This window comes from Cydia fagiglandana, chromosome 2 (genome assembly GCF_963556715.1).
Source record: "Cydia fagiglandana chromosome 2, ilCydFagi1.1, whole genome shotgun sequence".
NCBI lineage: Eukaryota > Metazoa > Arthropoda > Insecta > Lepidoptera > Tortricidae > Cydia > Cydia fagiglandana.
In genome coordinates this window covers 16,060,729-16,077,456 of record NC_085933.1, presented here as the reverse complement: position 1 = coordinate 16,077,456, position 16,728 = coordinate 16,060,729, and the positions used below count along the sequence as shown (strand labels likewise).

General features: G+C 36.6%; 1 protein-coding gene across 1 annotated transcript in view; it reads left to right on the top strand.

The window, feature by feature from the left end:
• The window catches only part of LOC134676905 (NADPH oxidase 5), a 56,071-nt gene that overhangs the window by 26,067 nt on the left and 13,276 nt on the right, over positions 1–16,728 (top strand). Inside the window, exons 2-5 of the mRNA XM_063535291.1 lie at positions 14,835–14,929; positions 15,495–15,606; positions 16,030–16,127; positions 16,538–16,658. Coding sequence (XP_063391361.1) covers positions 14,835–14,929; positions 15,495–15,606; positions 16,030–16,127; positions 16,538–16,658 — 426 coding nt within the window. The remainder of the gene's footprint in view (positions 1–14,834; positions 14,930–15,494; positions 15,607–16,029; positions 16,128–16,537; positions 16,659–16,728) is intronic.

Sequence of the window (16,728 nt, the reverse complement as noted above, 5' to 3'; positions counted from 1 at the left end):
ATTCCAGGTAGAATCTAAGAACTTTGCTTCGCTTGTTCAGTAAAATCTTTTTTATTACCAATAGCCATGTTAATAATGGGCGCACAGAATAAGAAATACTTAAAAAAATAGACGCTCTAGGCAGAAAAGTAAGTAATACAAGATTCCAGACATTCTTGAACTAAGGTAAACACAGAGCAGTGCCAAATAGGAATCCTATTAATTTTGCCCGGTTTGCTAAAACCGACCTTATTGATAACGGTCCAAGAGTAAAATTTGAGTGATATGTATAAGGAATAAGTAAAAAGGCAAGGGGTAAGCTGATTGAGTAAATAAATAACCCATTTGTACCTTTAAAAGGAAAAAGGTATGGTGTTCACAGTTAAATTAATGTCAGTAAGTAAACTCTAGTAAGTAGTGAGATGGTTCTAATTAAGTACTAATGGGTGGGCTAAAACAAGATCAAAGGGTCATAAAAACGAGTATTGCTTTCAGATAGCTATTGTAGAGAACAAAGCATTGAGAAAAAATTCTGTTTTCACTGTTGTTCCACAAATCATCAAGGACTCTTTTCTATTTCTCTATTACCCTCTCAAGTCAAAATTCATAATATTAGGCTCTGATAAGCAAAGACGTGAGATTATCAATTGTAACCCTGTTATTAAAATCGGCAAGGACAGCATTGATCAGGTCACAGAAGCTAAAAACCTAGGCATTCTTATGGACGGTAAACTAAAGTTCCATAACCATGTGATAGATATTTCGAGAATCTGTTTTTATCGACTTAAAATACTATACCAAGTTCGTAAATATTTGTCAACTGATGTTAGAATTGCTCTTTGTGAATCTCTAGTCTTATCAAAACTGAATTATGCAGATACGGTTATAGGAAGATGCCTTCTACACAAAACAAAAAAGCTCATACAGCGAGTGCAGAACGCATGTGCTCGATTTTGTTTCGTTATACCGCCCAGAACTCATATAACACCTTACCTTAATAACAACGGGCTGATGAACATGGAGTCACGTCGTTCTTTGCATTTCGCATGTATGCTATTTGGCATTGTTAAGTCATTGACACCCCAATATTTATCTAAAAAATTGCAATTCTCTCAGCGGCTTGTTAGAGAAGCTACTCGTCTTATCTGCCCACGGCACAATACAACTGCATTTCGTGGTAGTTTTAGATATTCTGCCACGAAATGCTGGAACAACATACCGCCGCCCATAAGAAACTCTCACTCTATTTTGTCTTTTAAAGTAAAATACAAAAAGTATATTTTGAATTTGCAGAAATCTGCTCAAAGAGTAGATCACGCCTAAGTGCCAATCTCTGATCTTTCAATTTTGTCTGTCATAATCATAAGTTTAGTTCAGTGAATGATTTAATGCAATAGTTTATACAAATAGTTATATAAATTCTAAGTCTTACAAATTTAATATGTTATTAAATAAGCCGTACATTATATATACTTAATAGGTCAAATTGAAGTAATATTTATTTGTGATTTTAGTTCTGATCTCGATTTAGTTTAACCAATGTTAGTTAAGTTTACGTGCTGACGCGATCGCTTGGACAGGTCTCCACGGAAGACCAGCGTCAAGATACCTGAAAGGTAACTTGTCATCAAGCTGAGGGGAGACCTATTCAGTGACGTTTATGTTTTATACTTATAAAAGTTTTGTATTAGTTTTAAGCAATACTGTAAGCGTCCTGAATAAATTTATTTTCTTCTTCTTCTTCTTCTTCTTCTATTTCCAATTTCTTTGTAGGTAATACCTGCCGTCTTACATAAATAAGCTACATTTATGCCAAGTGTCATAAATGTCATAATATCTGCCCAGGGACCACGCTTTTCAAATTAGTTTTTTTCTCCTCACCCGGCCGAATTCGGCCACGGTTACTGTTTCAGCTCCGTTGTTGGTGGCTTTCATGCGCTCACACTACAATACTTTGTTCTAGTCTAGGTTTCACGGTCTACTGCCTTTAACTATACTGTGTCAAGATTTATGGGTGCTACAGACGCCTTCTAAGGGCGTAATGAAAACGTTTTGTGCTGGCTTCGTCTTACTCGAAGCGCGCTTTTTGCGACCACTTGATTGGTGAATTAATTACGCTGACAATACTAGGTAATATAAACTTTCACGATTTTTACGCTTACTTTAAATGAACATTCGCGTATGATAAAGCTTAAAAATTACCTCCGACGTTTCGAAGACGACATTGTCTTCGTGATATCGGAGAAAGACTGGCTAAAGTTGCAATCAAAATCTTCTAGCTTTTAGTATTTATTACGTGACATTACCTTTTGTAATACCTATGTTTTAAGTGCTTTTTCTCATCAACTGTGTATTTTCAAATACTTAAGTTCGCAAAATAAAAAAGTCGCACTCATGCATGTGGTATCACCAAAATTATTTAAATACAAGTATCACGCGCACCTAAAATCCTATCAATGTGCAAGCGAAATGGCTATTACGAATACTACCGTGCTTAAGCCAGTGTTAAGAATGACTCACGCTAGTCCGGGCCGGGCCCAGACCAAGGCGTCCGGCATGTCATTTTCTATGACGGCTGATCGGTACTCACGTGGTGCTTTCCATAGAAAACGAAGCGCCGGAAGCCAGGGCTCGGAACCGGTATTTTTTTAAAACCCCGAAATAGCCCAATAATTTGAATTGTTTCATGCTCTTTACGTAGGACTAAATCATGTATTTAGGTAACAACTTTGTATTATTAGATTCTCCCATTAAAAATTAAATAATAAACCAAAGAACGGAAAAGAACGTAATAATACCGGTATTTTTGTATGGACCAAATACCGGTTTCCGACCCCTGCCGGAAGCTCCGGCCCGGGCCCGGCCCGGTCTTGCGTGAGTCATTTTTAGGGTTCCGTACCCAAAGGGTAAAACGGGACCCTATTACTAAGACTTCGCTGTCCGTCCGTCCGTCCGTCCGTCCGTCCGTCCGTCCGTCCGTCCGTCCGTCTGTCACCAGGCTGTATCTCACGAACCGTGATAGACAGTTGAAATTTTCACAGATGATGTATTTCTGTTGCCGCTATAACAACAAATACTAAAAACAGAATAAAATAAAGATTTAAGTGGGGCTCCCATACAGCAAACGTGATTTTTGACCAAAGTTAAGCAACGTCGGGCGTGGTCAGTACTTGGATGGGTGACCGTTTTCTTTTTGCATTTTTTCCGTTTTTTTTTTGCTTATGGTACGGAACCCTTCGTGCGCGAGTCCGACTCGCACTTGCCCGGTTTTTATGTTAGTTATGTTCTACAAGTTACCACAATAAATTGAGCCCTGTTACAATGTACAGGCAAAATTAATTTGTCGCAAATGGCCATCGGCTCGATACGGGAAATAAATAAGAGATGCACTTGATATGAAATAGTAAAGATATGTGACGTTCCACGGAAAAAGGTACCTTATGGCGGCTGGCGCCGCGATTCGGGAAATTAATTAGAGATTCACTAGATATGAAATAGTAAAGTTATGTGACGTTCCACGACAAAAGGTACCTTATGGTGGCTGGCTCTTACGTCGCATAGCGCCGCAATAATATTGGAGCGACGTTAATAATCGTAAGCGCCAACCGCCATAAGGTACCTTTATCGTGGGACGTCACATATCTTTACTATATCGTATCTAGTTAATCTCTAATTCACTTTCCGAATCGCGCCGTATGTCACGGGTGAACTGTCTGATATATTCATAATGCCTACCCTCAACTTCACTTTAGCCGTTGATGTCTTTTGTTCATGACTCGTGTTAAAATTATTTCGTACAATTTCATCTAAGTATGTATTTATATAAAAAAAGCATGCTCTTTATTATAAATGATAAAAGTATCATGGCATGTCATCTCTTTCGTCATATATGAATAAAAGTTTAAGTAAATCTTTTTTTATAAATAATAAAGTTAGCAAGTGGCGACATAAATAAAATAAAAAATAAAATAGACCTTGCTGCCGTCGCCGCATCGCAAACCAATTTTAATATATATTTAAAAAAATAGTCTAATTGAAAAAGTACCTACTTAGACTATGTTGTGGGTACCTAAACTACCTAAACATCGTCGAACTGACTTACTCGTAGTTTTCAATTTAATATGAAGTTTCTTTGATAAATTTGCAGACATACAAATTTTAACAAGTCAAATGTTAACAGAGTTTTGTAGGTATGTAAGAAATAAGAAACGCCTATTTGCATTGATTTCGTTACCGTCATCTGCGCGGGCGCAACCGGCGCCGTAAATCGTCATAAATATGTGGAGCGACAAAACGTTTCTTATTAAATTACCGCGCCCTCGACTGGCGCACTTTCGATACATATGTTCGGGACACACGGCCAGAAACATCGACAAACATGCTCCTCGTGGACGCTTTCCTATAATATTCTGTAAGTACATTATATTGATAGAACTGTGTTATATCTTCAATAAAGTTGTGTTTTCAATGTGGAGGTACTTAAAAAAAACAAAAACACGGTCACCCATCCAAATACTGACCCCGCCCGACGTTGCTTAACTTCGATCAAAAATCTCGTTTGTTGTATTTTATTCTGTTTTTAGTATTTGTTGTTATAGCGGCAACAGAAATACATCATCTGTAAAAATTTCAACTGTCTAGCTATCACGGTTCATGAGATACAGCCTGGTGACGGACGGACGGACGGACGGACGGACGGACGGACGGACAGCAGAGTCTTAGTAATAGGGTCCCGTTTTACCCTTTGGGTACGGAACCCTAAAAATGACTATGGTTATGGCCGTTATGGGCTTGAATTCGCACTTAGCCCATAAATCGTTGAATGAAATGAATATCACTTAGGAATTCGTCTGTTTTACACAATGATTTTATTTTATGAAAATGTGATGCATCGCCCCTGGAAAATCAATAAAGTTAGACCAAGAAAAGTCTGCAGAGATATTAATAGCCCGCGCAGTGCTACAACTACAAACTAAGAAACTATGAAAACTATGAAAGTATGATTAAGCGTGATTATTATTTATTGTAACATGCGATTAGGTACTTACTCAGTAAAAATCTAGAGTTAAGTATAAAGGGGTCCACAGATTACCAGTTCGCCGGACCATAACAGCCTGTCAGTTGTTCGGAGCTGTCAAATTTTGCGTTTAACTGACTGGCCGATATCGTCCGGTGCACTGGTAGAGTTAAACCAAGAAAAGTCTGCAGAGATTTTGACAGCACAGGCACTGCCAGTATTATTGATAATCGTCATAATTTCAGAAGTTTGACGTTTACTGCGTGTGCTGTCAAAATCTCTGCAGGCTTTTTTTGGTCTTACTGTAATCAGTAGGGCCCTTATGTAATATTTTGAACATCTCAATATGCCCGGCACTTAGTTGGACGTCCGTGCGGCGCCTGTGTCCGCACACGTTAGTCAATGTGTATAGTTGATAGCGATTATGCTAATGCTATGGCCACGCAATTGGGTCGCCGTAATAGCACTAGCGGAGGCAGTTATAAAGTTGACCCAAAAATTTTTTATTAAGCTATGAGCTTCATCACACATGTTCCTTGAGTAATTCTAAGCATTTCAAGCCTGGGAGCCAATAAGAAATGTGTGTCTACTCGGATTTGTAATGGATTCAAACTTTACACCCCTTTTTAACCCTGTTAGGGGATGAATTTTACAAATCGCTGAAATTACTTTTCCTGTCTTTTAATAATATCCCCAAATACAAAGATTCAAGTCCCGCGTTCGAAAAATTTTTTGATATCCATACAAACTTTCAACCCCTTTTTCACCACCTTAGGGGATGAATTTTCAAAAACGCTGAAATTAGTTTTCTTGTATTTTAATAATATATCGTTTTACGAAGTTTCAAATTCCTAGCTTAAAATAAAACTTGAATCCCATACAAACATTCATCCCCTTTTTAACCCCCTTAGGGGTTGAATTTCTCAAAATCGCTTCTTATCTCTTGTACACTTTATAAATGTAATCTAGTGTGCAAATTTCAACTTTCTATCTTTTGTAGTTTCGGCTCCGCGTAGCAAAAATCTCCAACCAAATTTTTCACCTTTTTACGTTTTTCTTGTAAAATTACTATGAAACTGAAAAAAACAAATATCAGCAATGAATTCTACGTCTTTGGTTTATACGAAAATGATACCAAACTTGCCCTAGTACCCACCAGGATCAGAATAGATTTTTTTTAAAGATGACGGGTGGCGGCCGTCTTTGTACCCCACCCTTTCCCCCACTTCAGGCTAGAAATGCTTAGAATTACTCAAATATCAGATATGATGAAGCTCATAGCTTAATAAAAAATTTTTGGGTCATGTATGGCAGCGTTACATAACTGATTCCAGTACACAGGTTATCGACGTATACTAATTATGTTGTAGTATACATGTATGCTCTCATGTCTCATACATCTTCTACAGTGTAAGAAAATGTAATCTACGTACCCTACAGATAGAGAGTCTGACTGACAAACTGTATCCGCCTGTAGTATGTATCTTTAGGTATTTAAATAAAGGTAAACTAACAATTTGTACATTTTCGGGTAATTATAACATTTATTGTTTAACCGACCAATTACAAAACCGGTTGGATCACTCACTGAACGACCTGCGGGCCGATTTTCGAAATTCGACCGCTCGATTTCTTGTATTTCGTTCAATAATATCTCCACTACTAGGCATTTAAATTCTACTAATAGAATAGAAAACGAGTGGTCAATACCACTAGATTCCCAATTTCGTATTTCAAAAATTACCATTTCACCATTTTCCACCGATTTCCGAGTGACGAAATCGAACGATCGAAATTCAAAAATCGGCCCCCTTACTTTAACCTACATTTGATCGTATAAAGTTTTCATCTACCCCCAACTGGCTTAACGAGCCAATTGAGGGTAGATTTTGTTTACTTTTATTTAAATATATACCTAATGATACAGGAGTATATGTGTGTGATTATGTTATCGCGCATAATATTAGGTACATGCAAATGCCTTAGAAACATAATGTAAGCTTAACCTTATAAACCCAAGGTAACCTAACCTATTGACACCTAAACTAGGCCAACTGAAAACGCTCAGAACTCAAGTCAAGCGAAAACAGCTTTTCAGTTAAAGGGGGTAAGAACTTCTCTATGAGAACAGTCAGCAACAGAAGTAGTCAAGTTCTAATGATTCATCTAAGACTAAGGTCTATAGTCTTAGTGCACTATTCTTAAATAGGTAACTAGCTACTTATGCTGCCGACTGTACTGGACCAGTTGGTCGCTAAGATAATAGACTAGGCGTGACATGCTGATCGTATCGGTACACGTCGCCGATTTATTACTGCACCAGTGTATGTCGCGAACGCGTGTGGGTCGCAAAGGGCGAGGGCTGGATCCGTGTGTGAAACAACTTCATTCTAAATAAAAGTGAGTCAGGGCCTTTATTCAGAAAGACAATCTATATTTCAGTTTAAGATAAATTCAACAACCATCAACATTGTGCGCAAAATCAATTACCCCATAGATGAGTCTAATACCCGTTAATTTAGTACGTGAGCATAAAAATTAAATAATTAATTGATAATTATATGCATTTAAGCAGTCGCTGCAGCTGGCCTGTGTAGGTGATGAATTTCATAATATTAAATCTAAGTAACTCGCTAACAGAACTAGGTAGGTACACAACAATTTTCAAATATCTCTTTTTAGGGTTCCGTAGCAAAAATATCAAAAACGGAATCGTTATAATTTCGTCATGTATGTCTGTCCGTCCGTCCTTCCGTCCATCTGTGTGTCCATGTCCGTATGTCACAGGCTCGAAAACTAATAAGCTACTTACTTATATTTAAATGAAACTATGTTTATGATATTTTGTGAGCCGCTAGGTACATAGTTTGGAAGTTAAAATAAAAAGTATATTTTAGGGGGGATTGAGTTGGGGGCACTCCAAACCTACATAATAAGTGAACAAAAAAATCAGTAGTATAAACAATGGATGGTACAACATCCAAAATAGATCTTTATAATAGCAAATAACTTTAAGGTTAGTAAAAAAAGGTTTCGGATTAAGTAAATACTTTTGAAAATAATCACTTCGAAAGTAAAAAGAAATGTGTTTCCCCTAACTTTTAAACGGCGCGTATATGATATTGGAAAAAAAAATCTACGAAAATTTAACATGATCGCTTGAATCAATTAATGAGTTTTTCCACAACTCTTTTTATTAAAATCATATATATATATATATATATATATTTATCATTTTAGATATAGATGTAAGAAATAGATATAAGTAAATAAAAATATTTGTTCACCGACTTCACGGTAGAATATGATGGAACTTGCATTCATTCTTATTTAAGATCGCATCAATGTACCATATTCTGACAAATAAATATATTTCATTCATTCATTAATTCATAATTATAACGCTACGTCTTACGTAGGCGAACAACGCGCGAACGCGGCGCGGCGCGGCGCGGCGAAATAAATCCTTTGATGCCCATAGAAGTGTCCTACGTAAGCGATCTCGTTGCGAACGCGGTGCGGCGCGATTTGCACGCGAATGTCAGGCGGCGCGGCGCGGCGCGGCGCGGCGGCGGCCGCTTTCGCCGCGCCGCGCCGCGCCGCGTTCGCGCGTTGTTCGCCTACGTAAGACGTAGCGTAAGTATACCGCGATGGTACGCCCTTTTACTGAGATAGCTTTTTCATATCGTATGAATCTACTTAACGTCAATATATTTCTTTCCGCAGTCATTCTGACGACTATTAAAAGAATGTAAATATACCTATTACCTGTACCGAGCTGGTCGGTTGACACAAAACGAAAGTTGATCTAATTATTATTCGCATATTTTTTCGCGCATACGAGGATTAATTAGCAACGCATGAGGATTAATTTAGAATCGAAGCTTACGATAAACGGTATTAGAAATCGATCTCGTGTTGGCAGGTAAAAAAAACGCAAAACAACTTGGGCTAATGACACCGGCAATGTAAAAATTAAATGTAATAGGATTATGTTACCCAAAGACATTCGTTTTGATTTCTTTACATATAATAACATATATTGCTATCACGAGTTCCGTTTCAAGATACTAAAATATTTTAAACTCAAATTAATCTTATTTTTATGACCCGTCATATTCGTACATAAGTATATAATTTGATAATTCGAAATTTTTAAACATCCGGTTCGAAGGACCATATCATATGTAAGTTACGTAAAGCCTAATTTTTTTATTCCGTAGACTAAAATTACATTTCCTAGTATGAAAATAAAATGTAATTTCATAGTATGAAATGTCATTTTAGTCTACGGAATAAAAAAATAGGCTTTAATGTTCGGTAAACAATTAATTACCAGACCCCCAACATATATCCAATAAGTACCTATAAACTTAGGTACTTACCCTCTTTTTATAGACAAAATTTGTCACCATTCAATAAAATAATTATGTAGAAATTTTATCTACGACAACATCGGCAAATTCGTCGACTGTATGAGTTTTTGTACGCTGATTTCTACTCCATTAGCCCTGTTCCTTATGTCATTTGAATTTGCAGCATTTGCACTTTCCTCCGACTCCTATTATTGATCCATTCATATTATACCTAAAAATATTTTGCCTGTGTATTTTTTATCTATTTAAGATTAAGCCAAACCCTAATATCATTTGTACTTACTAATTTTTATTGAGGAATTAAGTTTCATTACGACAGCATCATTTACATATGTATATTGTGGTAACAATATTTTACAAACAATTTTTGGGTACAAAACCTTCCCTATGTTTATGTCCCTAAAGCTCGATATTATTTTTAGACCATCTCACACTAATCTTATTTTTTAACCGACTTCCAAATCCCAAAGGAGGAGGTTATCAATTCGGTTGTATGTTTTTTATTTTTATATTTTTATTTTTTTTATTTTTATTTTTATTTTTTATGTTTGTTACTCCATATCTCCGTCATTACTGGACCGATTTTGAAAATTATTTTTTTGATTGTATGTATATGCATACAGATTGGTCCCGTTTTTGTCAAAATCCAGTTCTGATGATGGGATCCATAAGGAATCGACGGAACTCCTCAAATCTTAAAGGCATACATGTGGTGATTTTTGTGTTTTTATCAACAAATCAAGCATATACATTCAAAAACGTGACATTTGATGAAGTGGAACTGCTGATGATGATCAGAACGGAACTCTTCAACGACGCATAGTTCACCTTTGGCGATTTGTCCTCGTCGTTATGTTTGTTAAGCAAGTTAAGTTTTTAAGCCACAATTTTATCAAGCTTGAGTTCTGATGATGGGATCCATGAGAATTCGAGGGAACTCCTCAAATTTTAAAGGCATGCGTATAGAGATTTTTGTATTTTCATCAGAAAATCAGGCATTTTCATTAAAAACTGTCGCATTTGATGAAGTGGAACTGCTGATGATGATCGGAACGGAACTCTTCAACGACGCATAGTTCACGTTTGGCGATTTGTCCTCTTCGTTATGTTTGTTAAGCAAGTTTAGTTTTTAAGCTACATTTCTGTCAAGCTCGAGTTCTGATGATGGGATCCATAAGGAATCGAGGGAACTCCTCAAATCTTAAAGGCATACGTATAGATTTTTTTGTATTTTCATCATAAAATCAAGCATTTACATTAAAAACTGTCGCATTTGATGAAGTGGAACTGCTGATGATGATCAGAACAGAACTCTTCAACGACGCATAGTACATGTTTGGTGATTTCGAATTTCGATTTTGACTTGGACTGGGACCCGGACTCATACCCGGATCCGGTTCGGACCCGGACTCGGACTCGGACTCGGACTCGGACCCGGACTCGGACCCGGACTCGGACCCGGACTCGGACCCGGACTCGGACCCGGACTTGGACCGGGACTCGGACCCGGACTCTGACTCAGAGACCCGGACCTTGACCCGGAAAACCACTATGACACCTAAACTAAATAAACCACTATGATTACCTACCATAAAATGTGGGTATGATGATGCCAAACCCCTCCCGCTCAAACTCCCGTACACCGCACCGCATGCGCCGTTAAGTGGGTTAGGTTAGGTTTGAACTGCGATCCTCACAGAACCGAACAAAAGTGGGTTAGGTTTGGTTAGAACTGCGAGTCTTACAGAAACGAAATGCTACTAGAAAAGTGGGTTTGATTAGGTTCGAACTGCGATCCTCACAGAACCGAACTGCTATCAGAGAAGTGGGTTAGGTTAGGCTAGATAACTACGACCCTTACGGAAACGAAATGCTACTAGAAAGTAGGTACTGGTTTTACCTCCTTTTCTACATATTGCACCATCTACCATAATCTTTCACCGGGCCACATAGAAGTCGGTTTTTTTTTCTTAAAAATTATTTATGTAACAACCGCTGATGAAGATAATCCTATCATAATGTTATTCGTTTTTAAGAATAGTTTTACTTGAGCGAGTCTCACTTCGCGAGGGTCCCTTGTGCCTACGCATGTTAGCTGTCAACTGTCATTATGACATTAGGTTGACAGCTGACTGCGCGCGGACAGATCGTGTTCAATTAGTAGGCTTCATTGGTGTTTTACATGTCGGAGATTAGGGTCCCGTTGTCAGTTAAACCATAAACGAACTTGAAAGGAGCCGTGTTTTGATACAGCACTGTGCTTGACATTTTAGTAGAGAATTAGCGTCAAGATATTTTTACTAACTACATAAAAGAGGCAAAACCAAAGAGGACCAAAATTATCATAATGCACTGGATAATACACATTACCAAATATAAACTTAAAGTCAATCGGCCGCCTGTACTCCTAACCAGGACCGATTTGCTTTGTTTAAAAAAAGACTACATATAGCTGGTCAAGCAAATCTTGTCAGTAAAAAAAGGCGCGAAATTCAAATTTTCTATGGGAAGATATCCCTTCGCGCCTACATTTTTCAAATTTGCCGCCTTTTTCTACTGACAAGATCTGCTTGACCAGCTATATCTATATCTATATGAGTAAGTAAGAAAAATGTCGAAAATGTTGAAATAGAGTTAAATAGAATTAGTAAGTCACATAAGGAACAATTCTTTTACAAAGATTTATTTTATTTGTAATATTTTGATCATAGACATATGTACCTACTTATATTTTTTAATAATGTAAAGATTATTAAAATGAGAAGGCACTAATGTAGTGCAATTAAAAATTTTCCGGGCCACAGTACCGACATCTTCCTACATGTTATAAAGTATAGAGTATTATATTCTTTGGTATAGGCCCCTAACTTTTCAACCCAGTTCACGCTTTGCCTCCAAATGAGTGTGGCTGTAGGTGTAAATGTAGACATGTTCTATCAGATATCGCGCGAAATGTTCGCAGCTTTAATACTTTGCTGTTACTGACTGGTAAAATTAAAAACGTCCTAAGTTTATGTTTTTTAATCAGTCTAAGTTCAAGCCGTAACACCGCTTCCCTAAAGAGTATAATGACGGCTATACGTTATTTGTTAGTTTCCTTGTTTGCGATTCTTGCGACATTAATAAACGGCATAGTCTGAGGGTACAACACACATTCTATACCTAATAAATTTTTACATCAATGAACTGAAAAGTCTTTGAATATGTATACCTATAAGTACCTACGTAATAATAAATATAAGTATAATATCAATTAAGTTGACTGTTACTTGTTCCAAGCCTTCAAATCAGGCTTGGAACAAGGTAAGTAACTTAATATAAATTTTATTTTTAGGTAAAATTTGTCTATTCTCTGATACATACATACTAGTTAAGACAGGTACTTAACTACTTACTAGGTATTTTGCAATCAATGGGAGGATGGATGTTAAAAATTGTAGATTTAAATTTTAAGGTAAGGTAGAAAAATAAGGTACGTATATTTTTTGTCGTTTCGTCGGTACCCTTAAAAAGTATTGACAGAATGCGATCGCAGAAGATTCTGTGCAAGGCCTGTTCACTTCCTAAGAAAGTTATGTCCCCAAATAATTGCGCATGTGTGCGCCTGAAGCTTCTATGTGTGCGTTGGCCTCCGAGAAAAAGTTGCGAGTAATAAAAATAAAAACATTTTTCTACAGCAACATTGTCCCAACTCTGATTTAAATTATCACGAATTTTATACATAATTAATCATAAAACGGGACTTAAAATGCTTAAAACTTAATTACACGCGATTAAGTTTTTTAATGAATATTTGCTTTGTTTGAGCGTTATATGTATTATTATAAGATTTATGAGTAATTTGCCATTCATAGTGGAAATAGTTTAATTTGAAACCTCAAACAGCTCGGCCTAGATCTATGACAAAGATATTTTATCTGTGCTTTTCGCTCTTGCAAAAATGGCCGCTCAAGCTAGTTCGCTTTCCTTTACAATAAAACTGAAAATTAGTTATTGTGTCGATTCACGGTATAAATGTGTGTGAAAAGTAATAATACAATGCGTCTTTTCATAAAATCAAAGTTTTATTGCATAATCATCCACCATAATAAAAAAATATATTTGTCAATGACTCTGTCCAACTGCTGTGGTTAAAGTTCATAACGAACATTTTATTTATTAAATCTTTTAATAATAAATACAACGTAGCGGTACAACCACTTAAGACTGTAAGTCTGTACCTACATAGATTACAGCAATGCACATAGAAAATGTGCTAAATGCGGAGCAATGGCTGTTGAAGCAGCCAGAGTGAAATTTATACAGCTTTAGTGGGTTCAGAAGGAACCGAGTCATAACGCATCTGGAAAGCGTATTAATTAACCGTGAAGAAATGTATGAATACAAGTTAGAAATCTGTGTAAAATGCCGTATGTAAAGTGTAGTGTATCTGTGTGTAAAGTGTAATAGGTAGGTATGCCTAATGTTATTTGTATAATACTGAAAACTTTGTGAATGCGCTTTATTAATGTCTATTTTTATTAAGTTGTCAGGGTTTAATTTTCAGTGTATATTTCTATATGTAAAACATAATACAATGTTATAAACATAAATATGCCTTTTATTTAAATCAATAGATAATACCACAAACAAGGGGTAATATTTGCATCTTTCATATATTTCGTGATATGAAGATAACAAATATGTTTATCAACATAATTACTATATACCTATAATACCAATACCCGCCAGGCTAAACCGGTTGTTAACTTTAGTTCCATTGGTACACATCGAGGGCGCCAGTAGTATAAACGTATAAACGTTTGGGGACATTTTTTTGTATGGAGTTACCGTTCTTCTCCTAGTGAGTATTATATTCTTTGATTCTGTGTACAAATAATTGGTAATAAAATTGAGCACAAAACGGATTTTTAAAGGTTTTGAGCTATTAATTTACTAGTAGGTAGGTACGTTTTTGTCGTGTAAAAAATATTGTGTTTTATTTATTTACTATTTGTTTTTCCACTGCATCCGTAAACAAATTCTTTTGTTTAATGATTTTAACTTAATGTTGTGTCCTCAATTAACGATTAGTCTCATACTATAATGATCAGTGGGGTCTTAGATTTAGACCAAGAAGAGTCTGCAGCGATATTGATAGCACGCAGTGCAAGTGTTATTTTAAATGTCAAACTTCTATGGAAATATGAAGTATAAATAACACTTGCACTGCGTGGGCTATCAAAATCGCTGCAGACTTTTCTTGGTCTAAATCAAACTGCAGTCGTATTATGGATGGCTTCATCCACAGGATAAAATAAGTGTCACACCACGCGATTGAAAGAGACAGACCCTGTCATTACTCAGTATTATACCACGCTGTCACGTCGACAAATATACAACCATTCAAGGCACATATTCGTACGAGGATGGTTTTGTGGAACTCTTTTCAGTTCTATTCTTATTTGAATTTGGTGTTTCAGGACCTGCTGGAGCGCGTGTTTCGCCTCTTCGACACGGAACGACAGGATGAGTTGGTACAGGCCGACTGGATAGAATTCCTGAAGGCAAGACTCACGTATGTACTTACGATTATTTCGGTTTAAGGCTGAATGACCATTAAATTTAAAGTAGCGTGAAATACAAACATGATCCTTAAGAATTCTGTCATTTGGAGTTTATTTAAGTAATTATTTTTGATGTTTAATCTTGCTTAGTCAGATTTTAGTCGATTTTAGTAAATAATTTTTATTATCGTTATAGTATGACATTTCCCGCTTTGTGTGAATTAGTGGAGGGCCGTTAGATTTAAAAAAGCAAACATACATCCAGGAACTTGAGTATTCTGAACGGATCATTTATATTTTTCCAAACAAATAACTTTGTTTTTCGATATCAGAAACAAATTCTGTATAAACAATTTTATAGATTTTTTCAAAATACAATGATAAACGTTTCACGAAAAGCCGTTCAGAGTACCCCGCGATGGGGCCGATTATTAAGGGTCTTCCCAGAGCTTCCCAGGCAAAAGCCGATAGGAAAAAACTTTTTATGTCCGCGCAATAACAGCGAAAAAGCCGTCGACACGTCGGCAGGTGCCGGCCGATGGAAAAGCTCCGTAAAAACTATTATACCTGTTTTAGTGAAGAGAAGCAGCTGGAGTTGATAGAACACATCGAAAGCGTTGCTTACTTGACGTGCGGCAGCGAACACATAGATCTCGACACCTTCCAGCTGATCCTGAGGAACAGACTGGTTCGTATTATACAGTTAACATTACTACTTACAGTATGAAACTTTACATATTGAAGATATCTCTAGATACAATCAGAAGGCGTTTGAATGAAAATGGTTTAAAATATCACTATACAAGTTTTACCGGTCACGCTCTTATCGTACAAAGTGTAAGTAATTTCTCTTTCCAGTGATTTTCTTATTTTTAGTTTGGGCTAGAGACTTATCCACCCAAAATCAACAAGAGTCAACGCAAAGTCATCAACAAAAGTTTTGTTTTTTCATGTACGCGTGTCTAAATCAAATACTTTGGATGATATTACGGATTAGATCATTTTTCCTTGATCCAATAAAGATCTAGTTAATAAATAAATTAGTGACCTATTAATTTATTTTTTGAAGTTCATACTCTTATTAGGTATAAACAAGTAATACATATTCCAGGTGACTGCCCGACTCTTCAAGGTGGTGGATACAGATGGTGACGGCTACGCGACCGTCGACGATATCATGGAGTTCCTGTCCACAGTATCTAGTACACGGTAAACAGTTTAATAAAAAAAGATGTTTGAAAGAAGAAAGAAAAAAGTTTAAGAAAACCCTAGACGAAGTTTTTAGTACTTACTGTATTAAGTAAGTATAGATTTCTGTTAAAGTAGATTGCGCCTAACTACAGGCATATTATATTTGACGTATTTGTCAAGCATTATGTATTCATTAAATATTTTCTTTTTGACAAAAAAAATATTTGTAACACATTTTTTATGGCTGACTGTACTTTTCTTTCAACAGTCAACTAGTACTCATGGAGACAATTAATTCTAACAAACCCAAACACAATGAGGTTGCGTAGTTTTATCACATAGTTCCTATGGCCATCTCCGGATTCGAGAACGTGCTCAGTTTTTCTTCGGTTAAAAATTAGCTTGAATATTATTGCTTTTCTTCCCAGACCTCGCGTCGGGTTTGATCGGCACAGCGTGGACCAACTTGAGCAGCTATTCCGGCAGACGGTGGGGGACCAGAAGGAGATCACCAGAGAACAGTTTGAGAAGATATTGGTCTCGAAAAACGTAAGAGCTGATCGCTAATGAACGTCTCTTGAGAATTGTTTATCAAGATCTAGTACGCATTTTAGTATCT